The following is a 25,996-nucleotide window of genomic DNA, read 5'->3' on the forward strand; positions in this document are numbered from 1 at the left end:
GGGTCGCAAAGAGTCAGACATGACTGAGTGACTGAACTGAACTGAACTGAACTGAGAGCCTGTATACCCCAGGGCTGGGTTACCACCTTAGGCCAAACAACTACCAGAGAGGGAGTGCAACTCCACCCATCATCAGATAATTGTATTAAAGCTTTACTGAGTAAGGCCCTGCCCATCAGAGCAAGACCCAGTTTTTCCCATTGCCAATCCCTCCCATCAAGAAGCTTACACAAGTCTCTTAGCCTCATCCATTAGAGGGCAGGCACAAGAAGTACAGTCTCACAGCAGCTAAAACAAAAACCATCTTACAGAAAGTTAATCATGATGAAAAAGCAGAAAGTTATGTCCCAGATGAAGGGACAAGATAAAATCCCAAAAAAACAACTAAATGAAATTGACATAGGCAACCTTCCAGAACAAGAATTCATAATAATGATAGTGAAGATGATTCAGGATCTCAGAAAAAGAATGGAGGCAAAGGTTGAGAAGATGCAAGAAACATTCACCAAAGACCCAGGAAAACTAAAGACCAAACAAACAGAGGTGAATAATACACTGGAAGGAATCAATTGCAGAGTAACTGAGGCAGGAGTACAAATAAATGACTTGAAGGACAGAATGGTGGAAATCACTGCCGCAAAACAGAATATAGAAAAAAGAATGAAAAGAAAGGAAGACTGAGAGACCTCTGGAACAACATTACATGCACCAACATTGGCATTATAGGGGTACCAGAAGAAGAAAAGACAGAGAAAGAAAGGACTTGAGAAAATATTTGAAGACATAATTGCTGAAAATTTCCCAAACATGGGAAAGGAAATTGTCTGCCAAGTCCAGGAAACACAGAGAGTCCCAGGCAGGATAAACCCAAAGGGGAACACACTGAGACACATAGTAATCAAACTGACAAAAATTAAAGACAGAGTTATTAGAAGCAACAAGGGAAAAATGACAAGCAACATACAAAGGAACTCCCATCAGGCTATCAGCTGATTTCTCAAGAGAAACTCTACAAACCAGAAGGGAATGGCATGACATATTTAAAGAAATGAAAGGGAAGAACCTACAACCATGAACTCTACCCAGCGAGACTCTCCTTTGATTTGACCGAGAAATCAAAAGCTTTCCAGACAAGCAAAACTTAAGAGAATTCAGCACCACCAAACCAGCTTTACAACAAATGCTGAAGAAACTTCTCTAGGCAGGAAACACAAGAGAAGGAAAGACCTACAGAAAATAAACCCAAAACATTTTAAGAAAACGGTAACTGGATCATACATATCAATAATCACCTTAAATGAAAATGGATTAAATGCACCAACCAAAAGACATAGACTGGCTGGGTGGATGCAAACATGTGCACGTATGCACTTCCACTTACCACATCACTCTACATGACCCCAAATTGTATGTAATTATTTTATATTGTTAAGTTAATCATGTTCTCATTATGACTTGCAATTGCAATTATTTTTTACTTTTTGTCTGGCTACTGATTGTGAAAACTGATAAACATCTTTTACTATTGTGATTACATAACTATTATTCACTTAATACCACTGTATCATGATTGGTCAACAGGGAAATAGAACTCTATGCTACTAAAACTAGTATCTACCATAAAAACCTGTAATCAGTTTTTTTAAATCCATAAACATATCAGAATTATCTTGAAATTTTTTGAAAAAGACAAATGCTCAAGTGTTGCTTTTTTCTCCAGAGTTCCAGATATGTTTCTAATGAGTAGTCATGTTTAAAAACAACTGGACTATATGAGGATCTTCTACTTTTATCTAGTTTGTTTCACATTTTCTATTTCATATTCAGTGTTCCCATTTCATTTAGTTTGAAGTTAAGTGGCTCAGTCATGTCTGACTCTTTGCGACCCCATGGACTGTAGCCTACCAGGCTCCTCCATTCATTGTATTTTCCAGGCAAGAGTACTGGAGTGGGTTGCCATTTCCTTCTCCAGGGGATCTTCCCAACCCAGGGATTGAACCTGGGTCTCCCGCATTGTGGGCAGACACTTTACCCTCTAAGCCACAAGGGAAGTCCCTTCATTTAGTTTATGTTCTCCAATTTATCCATCACTTCTCTTTTTTTTTTATGTTCTTTCTCAAGCCTTTATCAAGTGTAGTAGAAAAGTTGTTTATACATATATATATATATGTGTGTATAATATATATTGTAGAAAATCTATGAATTTTTGCCTAACTAAAAAAATTATGACATTTTGAATCCATTTGTTTGACTTAGTATGAATAGAATGCTAGGTTTCTAATTAAAAAACAGATATGCAACAAGCAGCAAAGGTTTACTGTATAGCATAGGGAACTATAGTCAATATCTTGTAATAACTTTTAATGGAAAAATTTTCAGAAATAATATATGTGTATTTATATAACTGAATCACCTTGCTGTGCACCTGAAACATTGTAAGGCAACTATGCTTCAATAAAATATACATATTTAAAACACACACACAAACACACATACACATTAAAACCAAATGCTGCAGTTCCCTTTTCAAAAGGTATGAACACTTTTATGACAGAGATCAGTAACCACTGCTACATATGTCCAAAACCATTATATCCCATATGTTCATAACAGTGCTGAATCCTATGTGAAGTACAAAAGTATATGAAAGACAGCATATCCTTATAGAACTTACCAACCACCTAGGATGAAGACTGATGAGAATTATACAAAAACAACACTGTAATAACTACAACTTATACTAACCACATGCCAGGCACAATGCTAAGTCCCTTATATGTTGATTTCTCTATGTATTTTAAAGGATTTAAAGCATATATGTACTTTACACTTTATATATTGCTTTCTCAAAACAGGTTATAAGTTAGGTATTACTTTCCTAACATTTTAAAAGAAGAAACTACAGTGCCTAAAGCAGTATAAATAATCTAACAAGATTCGGTTGACTACAGGCCCACACTTTAACCTGTACTACAAGGATCTTCAATGAATGTGTAATCATTCAGATGTTAAATTGCATGACACTGATAAAAGCTAAGAATGACAAAGAAGGAAGTTTACATACTGACTGAAAGCCATAGGATAAAGTGTCATAAGGAAGACTACACTTCAGTTTGGCTTTAAAGGAAGATTAGTAATTAAATAAATATAAAAGGGCTAGATATTATAAACATCAAGTTTATGAACTCTGTGAAAAGTTCAGAAGGCAAGAATAGCATGCCATGATCAGGGAGACAAGAGGGAATTCAGAGTTCCTGATGTGTTCCAACATGGATATGTATCTGAAGTATATTTTAATTTTACATATTTTCTCATCAGTGTATAAATGTGCTTTAGTCTACATAAAGTTCAACTTAATAATGTCAACTTTATACCAAAGGACCTCAGAAGCCTCTGGAAGCAGGATGTGTCTTATAATGTTATTTTTAATATTTTAAGTATTAAGAGGACTTCCTTGGTGACTCAGTTAGTAAAGAATCTGCCTGCAATGCGGGAGACCACCTATAGTGCAGGAGACCCAGGTTTGATCCCTGGGTTGTGAAAATCCCCTGGAAAAGGAAATGGCAACCCACTCCAGTATTCTTGTTTGTGAAATCTCATGGACAGAGGAGCCTGGCTGGCGACAGTTCACAGGGTCACAAGAGTTAGACACAACTCAGCAACTAAATCACCACCAGAATATCAAACTTTATTTTATTCCAAAAAGCAAAGCCCCAAGAACATCTCTTTATTTATAAGCTCTCAAATTAACACATAAACCTGGGTTCTACATAATAGCTAAACCTTGCTACTACCACTTTTATATATCATCAAGCAGGAGGATAAAAATCAAGCAGTCTAAGCAGATAAATTCAAAGATTGCATCTCCAGATATAGTAAAACCTCGAAGTCTCCAGATTCTTCGATTAATAAGACTTTGGTATCCATTTACTTCAGACAGATTCATCCTGGAAAAACCACCAGGAGAGGAGAGGAAGAGGGAAAGGAAACAAAAGGAAAGGAAAGGCAAAGCTCATCTACACCTAGGAGACAAAGCACTATAACCATCGCCCCCAATCCACAGTAAAAAAAAAAAAAATGGTAAAAGAATAGAGTGCAGTATTCCTGGGTCATATCTGGCCCAGGGAAAGAAATCTCTCAAAATGATCTTTAAAATATCATAGAAAGAGACATAAAATAAAATCTAATGAAAGAATCCAAGAAAATAATTATAGTTCATTGGGAATTCTTAATACATAGGTAAGGTAACCTTGATGTTTTGTGTTCGTTTAAAGAAATAGATGGAAAACGGAATATATTAGGAGAAAACCTAAATACATAACGACAAGAAGCAATATGTCAGCGCTTGGCATCCAGGAAGCCTAAGGGTTAAAATCCTTCTGTATTTTAAAAGTGCAGTAAAACATATCAATTTTAGTTGCCTATAATCTGAGGCAAAAACTTTTGGCATACTTCCCTCTTCATAGTGATAAAAGTACCAACAAGTATTTATTGAGTATTTGTCATGGGTCAGATAACTGTTGTGCGCACTGCAGAAGATACAGCATTGAAGGTGACAGACAAGGTCCTGCCCTTACGGAGCTTACGTGCTGTCACAAAAAGAAATGATAAATATGGTTGGACCAGGGAACAAAGCATGACTAATTCTCTGGTACAAAGCATCCTGCCTTATAAGGCAGAAGCTTTCTTGCTGAACGACAGTTTTACAGAGACCTGAATCTTTTCCAGTAGGAGAAACTTATAGTGTGTGTTTATAGGTTTGGGGGATGTTACAGGGAGTAGGGGTGTAGGCTAGGGCTTCCCTGGTGGCACTAGTGGTAAAGAATCGGCCTGCCAATGCAGGAGACACAAGAGACATGTGCTCGATCCCTGGGTCAGGAGGATCCCCCAGAGGAGCGCATGACAACCCACTCCTGTACAATTGCCTGGAAAATCCCATGGGCAGAAGAGCCTGGGGAGCTACAGACCATAGGGTCGTAGTGTCAGACATGACTAAGCGAGTAAGCAAGGACAGGACATGAAAGCAAATCCCACCAAGTCAGAAAAAAGCTTATATTCTGACTGTTTACACCTTGCCCATCCAGTAAACACAATACCTCTCTGGCTTTGGTACAGAAGAACTGGGTTAATATTACAAATTTCTAGGAAGCTTTAATACATTTGGAAGCTAATGGGAAATAGTTTGTCTTTTCCCTGCCACCTCCCTTGTTCAGTATGTCTTCTTGCAATCCTTTCTTATTTTCCCTTTTTCTGAGACTTTTTTTTAAATTCTTCAGAAATCAATGCTTTAACCTACTAAATGCTTATAATATAAAACCAAGTATAGTTTCATTTCCAACATTTTATCCCTCTCATCTTATTCCTAAAACCCCCTTTCCCTCTTTTTTATTACTCTTTGATCCCTGACTTTCTACTCTACCATCCTTTTTCTGACAACTTCACTCCAATTCCCCTTCTATCTTTTCCAGTCAGAAAAAAAAAAAAAAAAAAAAAAGATCACTAGATACAGGGAAAGACAGAACCAAGTAAAACAAAGGGTTAACAATATGCTATACATGCAGGTAAGTTCATTTTGTAAGAATCTGACATTTCAAGTTTAAAAAACTGCCTTATGCGAATAAATTTTCTTGGACTAGAATTACTAGATATAACACTCAAAGACTACAAAAATAAAGTTTTAGGGACTTCTCTAGTTGTCCAGTGGTTAACAATCCACCCTGCAATGCAGGTGATGTGGGTTCAATCCCTGGTCAGGGAGCTATTAATAAGATCCCACATGCCGCGGAGAAACTAAGCTCTCACACCAAACTAGAGAGACTGTGGGCCACAATGAAAATTTTGCATGATGCAATGAAGATCCCATGTGCCGCAACTAAGACCCAAAGCAGCCAAATAAAATAATAAACATTAAAAAATGAAGTTTTACATATTTTCTTAGCTGTCTGAAGATATTCTTTCAAAAGTCCTTTTGTGTTTTTGTATGTATTGAACAATTTGCATGAGAGAGAGGAGGAAAAAACTGCCCCTGTTTTCTGCCTCTCATCAGAAGTCCCTTTTCAAATGCCTCTTTAAGTTCCAGATCTGGCCTCTCCTGAAACTGCCTTCATACCACATACCTAGAATGCCTCACTTTATTATCCCTCCAGTTTGTCTCTCTGCAGGGATATTGGGGACAGCCCAGATTTGGAGTCAGACTGATTTCTACTGGAAGATCAGCTTTACTTCTCCAGTGACCTTAGGCAAGTTACTTAACTCTCTAAACAATTTTCTCAACTGTAAAATGGTGAAGCCAATCTCATTACATTGTTATAAGCATTTAATGATCTAATCCATAAATGTTCTAATCACACTATGTGGCATACAGTTGTCATTTAATAAATAGCATATATGATTTATATATGCATACACATATGTATACATATATAAATACCCAAGTGTCCATCTTTTCCTCACATACACATGCGCTCTACCTGTCTGTTTTCAATGCCATTCTCCCAGAGATCTGCCTTTCTGCTCTTGAAGCATTCACAATTTTCCAGATTCACAATTAGCTAATGTAGGAATCTAATCACTGAAAATATGCTAATGAGAAAGGATAAGAGAAGAGGACAGTGACTATCGCCTGCCAACTCCAATACCCCCCAACGGTAAAATACGGCTCTTGGAAACAAAATTGTACTAAACTACATAGGCTGGAGCAGTGATTCACAGTATGAATTTTAAGCAGTATCATTTGGGAGCTTACTGGAGTAGTTCTCAGTAACTGTGACTGCTTCTTTTACATGTGTTAATACATAGGCCATCACTAATACAAGAATAAAGAAATAAATGGACATGGTATCCTTTTTCATATGAATTAAGGTATGTACAGAGATACTGCATTTGCCCCAAAACACTCTTCAAAACAAGGAAAATAAGACCATGAGAAGGTTAAATATCCATGTAATGTCTGTGATAAAGCAAACCCTAGAACACAATTCTCTTTTCAAGTCACTATTTCTAGGCCATACCATGTTGACTTCATAAAGTTTATGTAGGACATACTACTTTGAAATCCCCCTTTCAAAAGATGCAAAATTTGTAAATTAGGCAATGTCAAGAAAGCCACACCATCTGCCAGACTAACAGGCAAGTCTCTTAAGTAATGGACTCAATGCCAGGCCATGCAAGTCAGCCATTTATTCATTTTTCTAGACGCTATCCATCACTGAGCACATTCCCAAATTTCATGCAACATAATTTAAACATTTAACTGGTTGTTCTGATTGGAATAAACATTCAGCCCAAGTAAAAGCTTGACAATCCTGACACCTAGTGGCTGTGAAAACCTGGGTGAGATCCAGTTTGGGAAAAGTAGCTACCTACCATGGCAATATCTTACAAACTACAGAGAATTTAATGATTATTAATACTACAAAATACCAATTCTAAAAGCAACACCATAAAATTCTATTTTGGCTCTGATTTGTCTATTGGTCTATACAAAGAGGCTAAAACACTTGGGCTTGTAAAGCATGTTTTCCTTCAACCTTACACATTTGGCAAACTTACTAAGCCTCAGAGATCAAACAAGGAAACTAAAGCTAAACTAAGCAAAAAAAAAAAAAAAAACAAATAAATTATTTGGCATATTTATGATTCCCTTCTTTAATTTTGCATGTACATTCACATCCTTTCTTGATCTTGAGGTGGTTTTCCTCCTCATGTATCCCCCTGTCAAATATAAAAGCCATCTATTCAAGCCACATAGATGCTCCCTTTATGTCACTAAAGCATCCTTCATCAAAGGATAGCTGAACCCTCACAAGCCAGCAGGAATTTTCTTTAAGAAAGGTATAAGGACACATGGAAACCCCCAAAGTGCACATCTAAAAGCAAGGATGATGCTGAATGCTGCAAAAAAAAAAAAAAAAAATATGAACACAGCAGGTCAGCATCACACAGCACAACTTATTTCTGCCCCAAACATTAGAATATAAGTCTCCCCAGACCCACCTAAACCTCTGACAGGCAGAAAGGTGAGAAGGCTTAAAGTGTTCATATCCTCCACCAAGGAGAGCTCTGAGTCCTACCTGCTGACGTTTGAAGGCTAAATAGTCCAGATTTTCAAGCTCCTTCCCAAGCTTCTGGTAGGTTTTCTTGAGGTCAGATTTGTTGGAAACATTTTTAAGAGATTCAAACGTCCTTTGAAACTGAAATCGAAAACAAAGTAAATCATTAGGATAGCAGCAGATTTTTCTCAAATTCCTAACCAGCTAACACAGACAAACGGTCAATAGTGAGCCTCAGTTTCTTCCATTCATAATACAGAGATAACAAATGCCCTTAAATTAAATAATGAGACAAAATTATAAAGAATTAGAAATGATATGCTAAGTACAAGCAACATTACTGCATGAATGAGAAACTTGTTTAGTCCTCATTGTAACAAAAGAACATACAGAATTTACTTTTCATGGTTTAGGATGCAATGTTACCCTTAAAGAAAAAATTACAATGAATGTATAATTTCCAATAATAATGAGAAAGTATTAATATTAAAAGATCTCTCACATCCCAATCATGGAAACAAATTATGGAAAAGTACCCATTTGTCTCTATAGAAACACTTATGCAGAATAGGTACCCAGCAAACTTCAGCCAGGAAGACTTCTCAGATCTTATATTTTGAGAAGAAAGAAAAATGAATGTTTTGATGACCGAAGCATATGTAGCATGTTCAGCAAACATTTATTCATTTCTGCTCTATAACAGACATGTTATTAAATTGATTCTGCTGAATCAGAATGCTTCCATTCATTTTTAAGTCAGAGACTACATAAACACAAAGGAGACAATTTGCAGTGTATCACAGAATAGTGTTCTGCTACTAATAATTAATTAAGCAAAAAGATCTCACAAGACATTGAATTCTTGGTTTATTTTAGTAAATTAGAACATACTTTAGAAGATTAGTGATTGAAAATGTCAAAGTAATACCATTTGCAAGACATTTGCATTTACTCTCTCTTTATGTCATTTATTTCCCATATTCTCAATGTGTGCCATTAGATAAAGATCTCTAAATAGAGACTTCACCATCTTAAACACACCAGAATTCCACTGTGACTATAATGCTATGAGACAGGCTAATAAAATTTTATAGAATATAATTAAGTTTCCAGGGAAATGATTTGACCCTTACTATTTCAAACTCTGTGGAATAAGTCACAATATAATGGCATTCTACTGAATTAAATCCTTAATTTCATGAAAGTAACATATTTATCTCAATCCAGGGTGACACAGGAAAAAGAAATAGGAAATAATGCTAAACTTTCACATCAGGACAATAAACTAAACAATCTTTTAGAACCTACTTTGCACAAGGCAGTATGAATATAAAACATATTTCTAAAATAACTAATACAATTATGTAAAGTTTAAAAATAAAATAAAATTTAAAAGAAAAAAAATAAAAAATAAAAAAAATAAAATAACTTACAGACTACCAGGGAAATTAGACATGAAACTCAAAAATGGGAAAGATACTGACATTTACTGCATGCCTACTCAGTGTCAGTTACTTCATCCTTTCCAATTTAAGCTTCACAAGAACCATAGGAGTTCCTATTTCTCTTCCATTCTAAAAGTAACTAAACTGAGACACAGAAAGTTTAAGCTGTTTTATTTTTCAATAATACATAATTTTAATTCATAAAACAATAATTCCTTAATTTTTATTTCTTTTGGCCTTTTCTTCTAATCTGACTTTTCTTTCTTTATGCCTTTCTCCTAAGAATCACAAAGGCTTTTATTAAGCCAAATGATATCTTTTTCCCAGTTTTACTGAGATATAACTGACATAGAGCACTGTATAAGCTAAGGGGTATGGCATAATGATTTGACTTACATACATCACAAAATGATTATCATAGTAAGTTTAGTGAACATCCCTCATCTCATAGAGTTACAAAATAAATGAAATATAAAAAAATATCATTTCCTTGTGATGAGATCTCTTCAGATTTATTGTCTTAATTTTCATATATAACATATATCGTCAAATATATTTATCATGTTGTACATCACATTTCACGGAGAAGGCGATGGCACCCCACTCCAGTACTCTTGCCTGGAAAACCCCATGGACAGAGGAGCCTGGTGGGCTGCAGTCCATGGGGTCACTAAGAGTCGGACACGACTGAGTGACTTCACTTTCACTTTTCACTTTCATGCATTGGAGAAGGAAATGGCAACCCACTCCAGTGTTCTTGCCTAGAGAATCCCAGGGATGGCGGAGCCTGGTGGGCTGCCGTCTATGGGGTCGCACAGAGTTGGACACGACTGAAGCGACTTAGCAGCAGCAGCAGCAGCACATCACATTTCTAGTACTTATTTATCTTATAACTGGAGTTTGTACCTTTTGACTACCTTTGTCCAATTTCCCCTCCCACCATACCTCACCTGGTAATCACAAATCTTATCTCCCTATACATAGAAATTTTGGGGGTATTTTGTTTGTTTGCTTTTGAAGTATAATTGACCTACAATACTATATCAGTTCCTAGTATACAATATAGTGATTTGATATGTCTATACATTTCAAAATAGAACTAGGTTTTAATATTTACACTGTTTCTACTCTACCATTAACTTTAACACAAGACAAAGTAGTAAAAAGAGTACAAAAAAGGAGATAAAAGTAATGTGGTAAAATAGAAAAAAAACCCACTGATACCGTTGGAGAGACTCAGGCCATATAGAAGACATGAAGGAATTTGAGTTGGGTCTTGAAGGAGTTTTCAGAGCCTTAAATGGGAACTGATTCTACCCATCAGTTTAAACATAGCCAAAGTCTGCTCATTTTCCCCTTTTGTAGCATAGTAAACAAACTTCTTTTAGCACAATTTTAATGACCTGTATATTAGCTATTTATCATATTATATGATCATTTCTGTACCTTGCCCATTTCTTGGTTTCTTCTCACTATGTTTAAATGAAACTAATACCAGATCTGAGATTCTAAACAATTTAGAAATTTTACCTATGAATTAATATAAGCTTTTACCAATCAACCTGTTCAGTTTTAAAGCATTCCTTATCCTCTGCATTTTTCTCTTTCCTAAGACATTAGCTTTATTTCTTAACTATCTCTTCTTCACATTGTTCTTTGTGAATTTTATGCAACTCCAAATAGTAACTTTAGGGTAAACACATTTGTAAGGCTTCAAAATAAGAAACATGAAAACCAACACTTCCAGGTAATATGTTCATGACCAAAGAAAAAAAGGGAAATCCAGTAATGATACATCCCCACAGGATGTTTTCATTAACAGTGGGAGCTTGCATAACATGGAGATTTTAGCTTGAACTTTCATTATTAGGACTTATATCCTCCATTTATTGACACTAACTAGTTCCGAGTACTCAGACTATGATGATTCGTTCATTTAAGCAGTTTTTTTCACTTACAACAACAAATAATTATCAAGAAGAGGTCATATAAAATCTATAATGTAACTTGAAGTTAGATCTCTATTAAACATATCCCATTCCCATCTGCTCACATATACACTTAAACATGCTAAAGAGTAAAGAAGTAATTCTGCCTTACAGGTGAAGCTGAAGTACAAAAGATAAAAATAAGACAAAAGTTAAGATTCAGATTTTACTTAAAGAGATTTGAGGTTACCTTGTCTTGAAAATGTTTATTCCAATATGCCACTGTACTTAATCACTCAAACAGACCTCTTGAGATATTCTACATGAGTTTAGTACACTGTAATTTCATTGTCATGTATGGATGTGAGAGTTGGACTGTGAAGAAAGCTGAGCACTGAAGAATTGATGCTTTTGAACTGTGGTGTTGGAGAAGACTCTTGAGAGTCTCTTGGACTGCAAGGAGATCCAAACAGTCCATTCTAAAGGAGATCAGTCCTGGGTGTTCTTTGGAAGGAATGATGCTACAGCTGAAACTCCAGTACTTTGGCCACCTCATGCAAAGAGTTGACTCATTGGAAAAGACTGACGCTGGGAGGGACTTGGGGCAGGAGAAGAAGGGGATGACAGAGGATGAAATGGCTGGATGGCATCACTGACTCGATGGATGTGAGTTTGAGTGAACTCTGGGAGTTGGTGATGGACAGGGAGGCCTACTGTTGCTGCTGCTGCTAAGTCGCTTCAGTCGTGTCTGACTGTGCGACCCCAGAGACGGCAGCCCACCAGGCTCCCCCGTCCCTGGGATTCTCCAGGCAAGAACACTGGAGTGGGTTGCCATTTCCTTCTCCAGTGCATGAAAGTGAAAAGTGAAAGTGAAGTCGCTCAGTCGTGTCCAACTCTAGCGAACCCATGGACTGCAGCCCACCAGGCTCCTCTGTCCATGGGATTTTCCAGGCAAGAGTACTGGAGTGGGGTGCCATTGCCTGGCATGCTGCAATTTATGGGGTCTCAAAGAGTCGGACACAACTGAGCGATTGAACTGAACTGAACTGAATTTCATTATATTTACTGCTTCTCAATAAAGATCTCTCAATTGAAGCTGGGAAAGGAAGCATGATTAAGAGATTTTAATATTTCTGGATTTTACCTGTTCAAAGTTTTGATTGCAAACTTTAAAGAATCCCCAAATAATTTGTTGAACACTGAGTTTATCCTATGTTAATATTTTTAACTCATTGGAAACTAAATTCAAACTTAAAAAAAAAAAAAAATCCCAAAGAATAAATTTGAATCCAAAACAAATCTAAACTTTAGGTATGTTATAAAACTGTCAAAACTGAACATTAAAATAGCCTCGTACTGAGACGGAAATCCAAATTCTGTCCAGTCTGACTGCTGTTGCTGCTGCTAAGTCGCTTCAGTCATGTCCGACTCTGTGCGACCCCAGAGATGGCAGCCCACCAGGCTCCCCCATCCCTGGGATTCTCCAGGCAAGAACACTGGAGTGGCTTGCCATTTCCTTCTCCAACTTATGAAACTGAAAAGTGAAAGTGAAGTCGCTCAGTCGTGTCCGACTCCTAGCGACCCCACGGACTGCAGCCCACCAGGCTCCTCCATCCATGGGATTTTCCAGGCAAGAGTACTAGAGTGGGATGCCATTGCCTTCTCTGTCCAAACTGACTACTTTAACCAAATTTCACACAACAGACAAAAATAAGAAGATGCAAACAGCATCTCTAAAACCAAAAAGTAAGTATTGTGCATCACAAAAGTAAGCATTGTAAACACACATCCAGAGTGTTTTCTTATCAAATTCCTCTTCGGTCAGAAATTATAATAGTAAGAATCCACAAAATAAAACAACAGAGGCCATGATTGCTCCTATCCCATTAAAATAACTGAAAATCTGTTTTGCAGAAAAGAGAAGCATGAATGTGGCAGAAAAGAAAATATCTAGTTTGACTCAGCATTCCCTCTTCCCAAATACATTTTCCTCCTTTTCCTGACAACATATTTTTAAATAAATCTAAGCCAATGTTCTATACAAACTACCCATTCAATGAGTTCATGAAAATTATGTAGATTCATGGAGTAATTTGAGAAAGAGGACAAGAAGAAACCAGCTGAAACAGCAGGAAAAAATGCATTCAGAGCAGTAAAGCTTCCCTGGACCTCATTGCCAATGCCCTGGCTTCCTCTTGTAGTCAGATCAATAGAATCAAGTAATTCCACAGCTCCAGCAGCCTACTAATTCCTATAATGAAAAAATATTGAGTAGCACTGCTCCAAAAGAACAGCCAGTTCATCAGCTGTCATTTTCCCTTATTTAATATTTTGTGCATTTGCATAAGATGTTAAGGACTTCCCTGGTGGCTCAGACGGTAAAGCGTCTGTCTACAATGTGGGAGACCCAGGTTCGATCCCTGGGTTGGGAAGATCCTCTGGAGAAAGAAATGGCAATCCACTCCAGTACTATTGCCTAGAAAATCCGATGGACAGAGGAGCCTGGTAGGCTACAGTCCATGCGGTCTCAAAGAGTCGGACACGACTGAGCGAAGATGGTAAGTGTTACTTGTAACATAAAAAGGAATTCCATACTCACAGCATTATGTACACAAAAGAGTATCCAATAAGTACCTGATTGAAAGCAATGAATCACTAAGTGTGATCTTAGTGTCCCTAAAATGTCAGTGTGAAATAGTACCAAAAGATTCTGGAAACTAAAGCAGAGGAAGGAATGTTCAAAGAATAAATATTAATGCTCTATAAATATTAATGTTTAGAGCAAAAATGTTTTGAGCATAAGAAAGGCTAATCCACCCTATTTAAATATGGCAATGACAGAGCAACCAAAGTGAAGCATTATTAAGAAAAAAATTATTTCATTTTCTGAACTTAATCCATTGACTTTCATATTTTCCAAATGAATTTACAGGATAATATGACTCACGAAAGGAAAGCTTACAGCTAAAGCTGAAAATTAAAGGACGCATATATCGCAAATGATTTTTTATTGTAAGGAATGATAACCAAAACTAAATTAAGAACATAGAACAAAATCGAACTTGAAATCTGAATTAGAAATAATTCTGTAGTGTTGATGGTACATTGTTCTTGAAGTCTGGATTCAAGTCCTTGCTGTGCCATTTAATAATTTCGTACCTTGGGACAAGTCACTATTACTTCAATTCTTGATTGTGATATCTATAAAATGGGAGAAGTTGTCCCTGCCTCCTTACTTTATAAAATTGTTGTGAAATCAGTTGAGGAAAAATAAGACATTCATTCAACAAATACTTAATATTGGCCTGGCAACATGCAAGCCATGCATGAAATGGAGGGGAAAAAAATAGCTCTTGCTCTAAAAAAGCATATAATTTAGCTTTACAGATTACTGCTTTATAAATTTTAAAGTCCCATAAAAGTATGAAATCATTGTCATTAAACTCATGACCATTCAGTAGTGAATGAGGATTGAACAAAAGAGTAATCCAGTAATTATTTATTGAGAATCTCTCAATTTCTCTCAGCAAGGGATTTTTGAAAGAAATAGAAAGAAAAGATACATTATTTAGATTTTTCTTCAATATTGCTACAAAACTTGCTTATTTAATTAATTTTAATATGGCAGAACACTTAACATAAGATAAATGCTCCAAAAAAATTAAGTATACAATATATTGTTGCTGTCTACAGGTACAACGTTCTGAGATTTCTAGTTTATTCACTTCACTTAACTGAAACTTAATGCACACTAATTCCCCATTCTCTCTCCCCCTTACTCTCTGTAAATCACCACTCCACTCTTTGATTCTATGATTTTTACTATTTTAGATATCTCATATAAGTGCAGTCATGCAGCATTTATCCCTCTGTGACTGGTTTAGGTTATTTAGCATATGTCTTCATCTATGTTGTTACATATTATAGAATTTCCTTCCTTCTTTTTGAATACTGAACAGTATTTCACCATGCATATATACTACATTTTCTTGATCCATTTACTTGTAAACATATAGGTTGTTCCCAATCTTTAATGAATGATGTTGCAATGAACATGGGAGTGCTAATATCTCTTTGAGATCCTGATCTCAATTCTTTTGAATAAATACTTAGAAGATAAATTGATGGAGCAAATGATATTTGTATTTTTAATTTTTTTAGAAACCTCTGTACTGTTTTCCATGGTATGGAAAATACTACAGTATTAGCACTTCCCTGATAGCTCAGTTGGTAAAGAATTCATCTGCAATGCAGAAAACCCTGTTCAATTCCTGGGTTGGGAAGATCCCCTTGAGAAGGGATAGGCTACCCACTCCAGTATTCTGGCCTGAAGAATTCCATCGACTGTATAGTCCACGGGGGCGTAAAGAGTCTGATATGACTGAGTGACTTTCTCATCACTTACCATCACCATGTTTTGCGTTTCCACTGATGCTGTACAAGGGTTCCAATTTCTCCACATCCTTACTAATGCTCGTCTTTTTAAAATATTATTAATAGTAATTCTGACAGGTATGAGGTGATATCTCATTGTGGCTTTGATTTGCATTTCTCTGATGATCACTGTCAGTAGGCATTTTTTTCACATATTTGTTGGGTGTTTATATGCCCTCTTTGGAGAAATATTCAAGTTCTTGGCCCATTTCTGTTTTTATAATTTTATTTATTTATTGACTATGCTAGGTCTTTGTTACTGTGCGGGCTTTTCTCTAGTTGTGACAAATAGGGGCTACTCTCTAGTCTCACTGCACAGGCTTCTCGTGCAGTGGCTTCTCGCACAAGCTGTGCTGGAGCATGGGCTCTAAAGTATGCAGGCTTCAGTGGTTGCAGCTCCTGGGTTCTGGACTTTGGGTTCAGTAGTTGTGGTGCACAGGCTTAGTTGCTCTGTGGTTAGCCCATTTCTTAATTGGATTGTTAGTTTCTGAGTTGCAAAAGCTCCTTGCGTATTTTGGATATTGACCCTTTATCAGATATATGATTTGCAAATACTTTCCCCTATTCCATAGGTTGCCTTTTCTGTGTTGATTGTGTCCTTTCAATGCAGAAGCTTTTTAGTTTGATGGAGCTCCACTTGACTATTTTTGGTTTTGTTACCTGTGCTTCTAATGTCATATACATAAAATCATTGCCAAGACGAGTGTCATGAAGATTTTCCCTGATCTTTCCATCTAGAAATTTTAGTTTTAAGTCTTATAATTAAGTCCTTAATCCATTTTTGGTTAATTTTTGTGTGTAGTATAAAATAAAGGTCTAATTCCATTCATTTGTATCTGAATATCCAGTTTCCCACATCATGTGTTGAACAGATTATCATTTCCCAGTTGTATATTCTTGGCACCATCATTGAGGATTAGTTGATTGTACATGCGTGGATTTATTTCTGGGCTCCCATTCTATTCCACTGGCCTATAGGTCTGTCTTTATGCCCATACCATACTGTTTCAATTACTGTAGCTTTGTAATATTTTTGAAATAGGGTAATGTGATGCATCCAGCTTTGTTCTTCTTTCTCGAAATTGATTTGGGGTTTTCATGTGGTTCCATATGAATTGTAGAGTTGTTTTTAAATTTCTGTTTTAAAAATGCCATTGGAACTTTAATAGGAATTGCTTTCAATCTGTAGATTACTTTGGATATCGAGTGTTTAACAATACTAATTCTAGGTACAATACTAATTCTATGTTCAATCCATATACACAGGATGTCTTTCTATTTCTGTCTTCTGTAATTTTTTTCATCAAAGTTTTATAGTTTTTTCAGTAGCACAAGTCTTTCACCTCCTTCATTACACTTATTCCTAGGTATATTATTCTTTTTGGTGGTATTGTAGAAGGACATTGGTTTTCTAATATCCTTTGTAGATAGCTCATCATAAGTGTACAGAAATGCAGTTGAAGTTGCTGTGGCTATGATTTTCAACACAATGTTTAATAAAACTGGTAAGAGTTCACATCCTTCCCTATTTCCTGATCCTAGATGAAAAGCTCTCAGTTTATCAACATTAAGTATGGTTTAAGTTGTGAGGTTGTCATATATGGACATTATTATATTGAGGAACTTTTCTATCCCTAATTTCTGGAGAGTTTTCTTCATAAAATGATGTAAAACTTTTTCCCGCATCTAGTGAAATGATAACATTATCAGTTCAGTTCAGTTGCTCAGTCCTGTCTGACTCTTTTTGACACCATGGACCACAGCAAGCCAGGCTTCCCTGTCCATCACCAACTCCCTGAGCTTACTTAAACTCATGTCCATCAAGTCAGTGATGCCATCCAACCATCTCATCCTCTGTTGTCCCCTTCTCCTCCTGCATTCAATCTTTCCCAGCATCAGGGGCTTTTCCAGTGAGTCAGTTCTTCGCATCAGGTGGCCAAAGTATTGGAGCTTCAGCTTCAGCAGCAGTCCTTCCAATGAATATTCAGGACTGATTTCTTTTAGGATGGACTGGTTGGATCTCCTTGCAGTCCAAAGGACTCTCAAGAGTCTTCTCTAGCACCACAGTTCAAAAGCATCAATTGTTCAGCACTCAGCTTTCTTTACGGTCCAACTCTCACATCCATACATGACTACTGGAAAAACCATAGCTTTGACTAGACGGACCTTTGTTGGTAAAGTCATGTCTCTACTTTTTAACAAGCTGTCTAGGTTGGTCATAGCTTTTCTTCCAAGGAGCAAATGTCTTTTAATTTCATGGCTGCAGTCACCATCTGCAGTGATTTTGGAGCCCCCCAAAAATAAAGTCCCTCATTGTTTCCATTGTTTCCCCATCTGTTTGCCATGAAGTGATAAGACCAGATGCCATGATCTTAGTTTTCTGAATGTTAAGTTTTAAGCCAACTTTTTCACTCTCAATCTTTCATTTTCATCAAGAGGCTCTTTAGTTCTTCACTTTCTGCCATAAGGGTGGTGTCATCTGCGTATCTGAGGTTACTGATATTTCTCCTCGCAATCTTGATTCCAGTTTGTGCTTCATCCAACCCAGCATTTCATAGGAAGTAATCTGCTTATAAATTAAGCACAGTAACAATATACAGCCTTGACGTACTCTTTTCCTGATTTGGAACCAGTCTGTTGTTCCATGTTCAGTTCTAACTGTTGCTTCTTGACCTGCATACAGATTTCTCAGGAGGCAGGTCAGGTGGTCTGGAATTCCCATCTCTTTAAGAATTTTCCACAGTTTGTTGTGATCCACACAGTCAAAGGCTTTGGCATTTCTTCTGTTCATGTGCTGGTTTTACATTAATTGATTTTCATATATTAAACTATTCTTGTATACCACATAAAACCCACTTGATCATAGTGTATTATCCTTTAATTAAACTATTGGATTCAGTGTGTCTGTATTTTTGAATATTTTTGCATCTATACTCATTAGGGATATTGGCCTATAATTTCTTTTCTTATGGTATTCTTATCTGGCTTCATAAGTGAGTTTGAGATTGTTCCCTCTGCTTCAGCAGTTTGGAAGAGGTTGAGAAGGACTGACATTAACTATTCTTTAAATATTAAGTAGAATTCACTAGTGAAGCCATCTCGTCCTGGGTTTTTCCTTTTTAGGAGGTTTTGATTATTGATTCAATCTTTATTCTTGTCATAGGTCTGTTTAGGCTTTCTGTTCCTTTATGATTTAGTCTTTGTGGTAAGTTGTATGTTTCTAGGAATTTATAGGAGAAGACAATGGCAGCCCACTCCAGTACTCTTGCCTGGCAAATCCCACAGACCGAGGAGCCTGGTAGGCTGCAGGTCCATTGAGTCGCTAAGAGTTGGACACGACTGAACGACTTCACTTTTACTTTTCACTTTCATGCATTGGAGAAGGAAATGGCAACCCACTCCAGTGTTCTTGCCTGGAGAATCCTAGGGACAGCGGAGCCTGGTGGGCTGCCGTCTATAGGGTTGCACAGAGTCAGACATGACTGAAGCGACTTAGCAGAAATTTATACATTTCTTCCAGGTATTGTTTGTTGGTATATAATTATTCATAGTAGTCATTTATTATCATTCTTTATTCCTGTGTCCTTAGTTGTAATGTATTCTTTCTTTCTTATAATTTTATTTATTTGAATCTTATCTCTTCTATTTAGTCATTCTAGCTAAAGTTTGTCAATTTTTCTATCTTTCTAAAAAAATACCAACTGTTAGTTTGATTGGTTTCTTCTCTTGTTTTCCTATTTTCTATTTCATTTATTTCTGCTATAATGTTTGTGATTTCCTCCCTTCTTCATTCTTATAAGTTCAGGCTTAGTTCTTCTTTTTTAGCTCTTTTAGGTATAAAGTTAAGTTCTTTACTTAAGAACTTTCTTCCTTCTTTAATGTAGGGATTTATCTCTCTAACTTCCTTTTTAGTACTACTTTTGCTATATCCTGTAAGTTTGGGTATGTTTTCATTTTCATTTGTTTCAAGAAATTGTCTAATTTCCTTTCTTATTTCAACTTTGACCTGGTGCTTCAAAAATGTCATATAATTTCACACATTTGTAAATTTTCCAGTTTTCCTTCTGTTGTCAATTTCTAGTTTCATTTCATTATGGTCAGAAAAGATCCTTGGTACTTATTATTGCCATTTAATTAGTTGCTTTTGTCAGTCTCTTAGTTCTTTTTCCTGTCTTGTTCTTTTTTTTTTTTTTTTTTTGTCTTTTCCTCTCTTGCTGTCTTTCTTTATGTTTTGTTGGGGGGGTTTTGTATTGATATGCTTTGATTTCTTTTTTTTTCTCTTTTGTGTAACTTCTTTAGTATTTTTTGTGGTTACCTTGGAGTCTACCTAAAATAATCTTGTAGCAATCTGTTTTGAGTTGCTAACAACCTAAGTTCAATTAAAAACTCTACACTGTTACTTCTCTCTCACACACACACACACACTTTATGTTATTGTTATCACAGTTTCCATTTATTTATATTATATATTTTTACCATGTATTTAGTCATAGCTATTTTAAATATTTTTGTCTTTTAACTTTTATGCTAGAATTAAATGTGATTTACCTACCACCATTACTGCTGCTGCTAAGTTGCTTCAGTCATGTCCGACTCTGTGCGACCCCATAGATGGCAGCCCACCAGGCTCCCCCGTCCCTGGGATTCTCCAGGCAACAACACTGGAGTGGGGTGCCATTTCCTTCTCCATTACAGTAATATAGTATTTTGCATTTATTTCTATAATAACCATTACCCAGGATGCCTGGCTTCAGGTCAGGACCTACTGAAGCTCAGGCTCTGATGTCTCATTGCAAAAATTCATTGAGAGACAAAGCCATAAGAGGTGGATTTGTTAGGATTCAGAGAGAAGCCACTCTTTAAGGTGTGGGCCATTGCCAAGGGCAAGGGCTTGGGCCATGGAATGTGGCCTGGCTAGGTTTTGCCAGTGGGGTGAATTCATATGCTAATGAGTGGGAGGATCATCCCAGCCATTGGGAAATCACCCACTCCTCTGTCTTTTGACAGGACTTCCCTGGTGGCTCAGACAGTAAAGTATCTGTCTATAGTGTGGGAGACCTGGGTTCAGTCCCTGGTTTGGGAAGATCCCCTGGAGAAAGGAGGGGCAATCCACGCCAGTACTATTGCCTGGAAAATCCCATGGACAGAGGAGCCTGGTAGGCTACAGTCCATGCGGTCTCAAAGAGTCAGACACGACCAAGTGATTTCACTTTCACCATTATTGTAATTTCATATTTTCTTATGCTGTAGTATCACTGTTTCAAATCTTTTCAACTTGTAGTATACCTTTTAGCTATTCTTGTAAGCCAGGTCTAGTGGTGATGGACTCTCTCAGCTTTTGCTTAGGAAAGTTTTTTAGGGAAAAACCCCACTGTCTTCCTAAGCTTTGTGTAGTACCATGTTTACTATGATGTTCTCAAGCTCCACAGGCTGCAGCGCCAACAGGCTTACTGAGCTGCACCACCAACCAGGACTGCACAAGGGAGCTGAGGCCAGATGGCAGCTGGCACAACTCTGCTTGGCTCACAGTGACACACCACAGCCACCCAGGCCTCCTAGGCCATGCTGCCTGTCACACAGTTTCCACCACTCCTGGGTATTATCCCAATACCCTAGGAAATTCTTTATCTCTCCATATTTTGAAGATCAGTTTTGCAGGGTATAGTGTTCTTGGATGAGTGTTTTTTTTCTTTCAACACTCCTCCTGGCCTACAAGTTTCTGCTGAAAAATCCACTGATAGCCTTATGGGGGTATGTGACAAGTCACTTTTCTCTTATTTGTTGTTTTTCACTTTGACTTTAGACAATTTGCTTACAATAATCCACCTCCCCTTATTTGCAGGGATACATTTCAAGACTCATAAGGGATACCTGAAACTACGGATAGTACCAAACCACATATATACTATTTTTTTCTTATACTGGCAGATACATAACATAAAAAGTATGGATATACTGGACAAAGAGATGTCCTGTACTAGACAGAATAGAGCAGGATGGCATGAGTTTCATCACACTACACAGAACAGCATGCAGTTTAAAATTTATGAATTATTTCTGAAATTTATCATTTAATATTTTGGGGTCATATTTGACCATGGGTAACTGAAACCAAGAAAAGCAAAACTACACATAAGGGATACTACTGTATAATGCGTCTCAGTATAGATTTCTTTGGATTCATCTTTTCAGTATCACTGAGGATTTTTAAGAGCTGGATGTCTATTTCTTTCCCCTGATTTGGTGGGTTTCCAGCCATTATTTCTTTGAATAAGCTTGCAGGTTTTTTTCTATTTCTTTTTTCTCCTTTGAGGACTTCCATAATGCATACATTGTTCTGTTTAATGGTATTTCATAAATCCTTTATCTATCTTCACGCTTTGTTAAAATTGTCTCTCTGTTCATGCATTTCTCTCCTGGTCTCAGTGAGCATCTTTATGACTGTCATTTTGAATTCTCTGTCAATATCACATATTGACAGAATTCTCTGTCAAAATCATATAACTCTGTTTCTTTAGGGTGTATTTTGAGAGATTTATCTTATTCCTTTGTTTGGAACATCTTTGCCTGGTTCTTCATTTTCCTTAGCTCTCTTTGTTGGTATCTATATATTTGACAAAGCAGGCGCCTTTCCTCATCTTTGTGGACTGGCTTTGTGCAAGAGAAGACTTCCCACCAATAGTGGGGCTTCTACCAATGCCCCTTCCCAAGGAAAAACAGACAACTGTAGTTTTTGTCTACTTACTCTATACTGAGTCAGAGAGGGCAGGAAGCTGTGGTGTATACCAACCTAAGCCACTCCCTTCATTTTCCCCCACCAGGTAGGTAGACTTTGATGGATCCACCAGAGCTCTAAGACTAGCAAGACAGAGCCAATTTTGAGGGGATACTTCTCAGAAAAGCTGGAGTACTGAACTGTGAACCAATCTCCAGGGGTAGGGACTCCAGTGAGAAGGTGTCTCAAATATCCCTACTGAGGCCAGACTAATCACAAACCTATTGATCCATCATTCAGTGAGCTTTCCACTAAACCACAAGGTCTCAAAGATTTGAGACCAAAAGTTTAAGTTCACTGTATAAACCTTCCCCAGGTGATCTCATACAAACCTATTGCTTCTCCTAATACTTACTTCTTGAGGCTTTTCAATCTACCTCTTGTTTATTTGTTTCAGATATATATTTCAATATCTAGTATATCTCATGTGCATAGGCCTAGTCACTTCAGTCAGTCTCACTCTTTGCAATCCTATGGACTGTAGCCCACCAGGATTCTCTGTCCATGGGATTCTCCAGGCAAGAATGCTAGAGTGGGTTGTCATGCCCTCCTCCAGGGAATCTTCCCAATCCAGGATTGAACCCGCATCTCCTGCATCTTCTGCATTGCAGGCAGATTCTTTACCACTGAGCCACCAGAGAAGACTAGTATCTCTCATATGGATCTCAAATCCAACATGTATGAAATCCATAGACTGCTTCGCCTTTATGTAAACAGCAAACCAATATCCTTAATGCCCAATCAGATGCCTGAAAGGTTGCTTAATGCTTCCCTTTCCCTCTAAATAGATTCCAATCACTTTGCAAATTGCAGGCTGTTCCTCCTTCATTTTTATCATTACTTCCCCACCCCACATAATCATTTCACAACCAGAAAACTGTATCAGTCTCATCACTGTCCTCTCTGCCTCCACTGGGCCCCCTGGGTCACTGCTACCAGAATAATAGTCCTAAAATTCAAATCTGTCTATATCACTTCCCTGCTTAAAATCTTCAATAGTTCTCCCTTCATTTTCAGACTAAAGTTCAAACTTTTTAACTTAGCATATGGGCCTTTCACAAGTAGGTCAGTGTCTGATTCTGCAGTTCAACTCTTGTTCCTCCCAAACAATATGCCTTTATCTGAGCCATACAGAACTACTACTGGTCTTTGAACATATACTGTTCCCTCCAGCTAAAATGCTCTCAGCCTCCACTACTTTCTTTGTCTGGTTAAATCATTCTGCAAACTTGCCTCTGCATTATTATCAAAACACTTCCTTGATACAATTGCCATCATGCCTCCACAACACCTTATACCAGCTTTAATCATATTAACTTATACTAGGACTTCCCTAGTAGCCCAGTGGCTAAGACTCCATGCTCCCAGTGCAGGGGGCATTGGTTCAACCCTTGATCAGGGAACTAGATCTCACATGCTGCAACTAAGGGTTCATATGCCACAATGAAGATTGAAGATCCCACATGCCAAAAATAAGACCTGGTGCACCAAATAAATACATATTTTAGTAACATTATGAATTTATGTCTTTGGTCTGTATATTCCAGAACAGGACCATGGTAATATATTTTCTAAATTTGACTCTCTAGCACATATTATGGTGACTGGCACTCAGTAAGCACACAAAAAAATAACCATCTGCTGAATGGACTAATTAATTAATGAAACTCAAGCTACCTGAAATGATGCAGGTCCTTTTTAATGTTAAACATTTCTTTAACATGGCTTAAATTTTCTTTGTCCCTAGCATTTTTAGTATAAAATTTAATACAAATCTAGCAATTTGTGTCCTATTTGTCTCCATTTATTTTTTCCCTTAATCCATCTTATACCAGTCTTGTGACAGGATTTTTTCTTTAAACCTTGAAATGACCCTATTATTTTGCCTAGAATCTTCTGAAGAATATACTTGGTTTCTAATAGCATTTAACTGTACAGCAATTTCTCTTGTTGTAGACTGATGACATTGTTAATAATAAGATTTAGGAAACCTTTTGCTGGTACATATCTGCATTTTAACAATAGAGGGTGGCATCAAAAATTCTCAGTGTTATCATTATTATAATATGTGACTTTATATCAACATTATGAATATTCTTCATATTCACAATTACTGGTCTGTATACAAATGCTTTATAGCAATGTTTGTAGCAAATATTAAATATGTATTTGACACAAATTGTTAAATAGAGGTGCCATTTCTTATAATGACACCTATTTCTAATCCAAAGGGACAAATATTCCCATTGTAAGAAAAATAAAACTGGCTATGGTATGATAAATGGAAAAAGCCAGAAAAGTTAGTTTAACTCAGGAGTCAAATTTATTTCCCTTCATTTTTAGGAATAAGGATAATATTGCACCTCAAGAGATGAAAAATGGATGTAAGATACCACAGCGGGAAAAGGTAGGACAGGGAAAGGAAGGAAGGTAAAGGAAAATTTGTGCCAGTTCTTACCACGTATTTTATATACTATATCATTTAATCTTCACAAGGCCCCTTAAGTTATTCAGGCTTTATCATCCCAACATCCCAGAAGAAGAAACTAAGGCTCACAGATTTTTAACTTTCCCAAAGTCACCCAGCTAATCAGCAATATAACCAGGATTCAAGCAAGGTCTCTGTGCTGCCAAATGCCATAGTTACTCTCCATATTGTTCTGACTCCCCAAAAAAACAAGAGCTATGCAAGCCAACATTCTCTCAAAGAAAATGGACCCTTATAAAATTCATATGCCAATAAAATAGGATGTGGAATCTTGAGATGTATAAATAGTATAAAAATATTCAAAAACCTTGAAAGGTTCCAGACAGAAATTTTTTAACTTAAATTCACATAGAAAGTTATAAGCAATGGCGGTAATAAAGCCAAACGGCCTTTTCAAGTTTCTATAATTAATTATATACTGAAACAGCATCACTTTTTTCTCTGTCCTCTCTTACTTTTGATTTGGACTTATTCCACCTGACCCCACTCCTTGGAAGAAAACACATACTTGCTTAAGGAACTAGATATGTTTAAAACTGCAAAGTCAAGAATCCCTGATATACTGAATTATATATTAACTCTGTGTTGGTTGGAAGTACTTATCCCATGGAGAGTTACTCAGTGAACCATCTTTGCACAAGTTGGTGATCTCAGTCTATGTTTCATAAATGTTTGATCATAATTACATCACTGGGATAGTCTCAGTGGATAGAGGATAATTTAATAAAGATAAAGAATCAGGAAATATAGAGGTACATACTATCAATCAAAAACAGAGTAATATTTCATTTACTAGACTTCTAAAAGGAAATAGGGATCCCCAATAGGGATGAAAATTCTATTTAGAAAAATTATAATAAGGAAGAAAAGAGTAA

General features: G+C 36.8%; 1 protein-coding gene across 6 annotated transcripts in view; it reads right to left on the reverse strand.

Annotated features, from left to right (window-relative positions):
• CTNNA3 (catenin alpha 3) overlaps positions 1-25,996 on the reverse strand; it is a 1,976,430-nt gene that overhangs the window by 1,726,878 nt on the left and 223,556 nt on the right. For all 6 annotated transcript variants that reach the window (XM_070781776.1, XM_070781778.1, XM_070781775.1 and 3 more), the window contains one exon: positions 8,073-8,192. In XM_070781776.1, coding sequence (XP_070637877.1) covers positions 8,073-8,192 — 120 coding nt within the window. The remainder of the gene's footprint in view (positions 1-8,072; positions 8,193-25,996) is intronic.

This window comes from Bos indicus, chromosome 28, assembly GCF_029378745.1.
Source record: "Bos indicus isolate NIAB-ARS_2022 breed Sahiwal x Tharparkar chromosome 28, NIAB-ARS_B.indTharparkar_mat_pri_1.0, whole genome shotgun sequence".
Lineage (NCBI taxonomy): Eukaryota > Metazoa > Chordata > Mammalia > Artiodactyla > Bovidae > Bos > Bos indicus.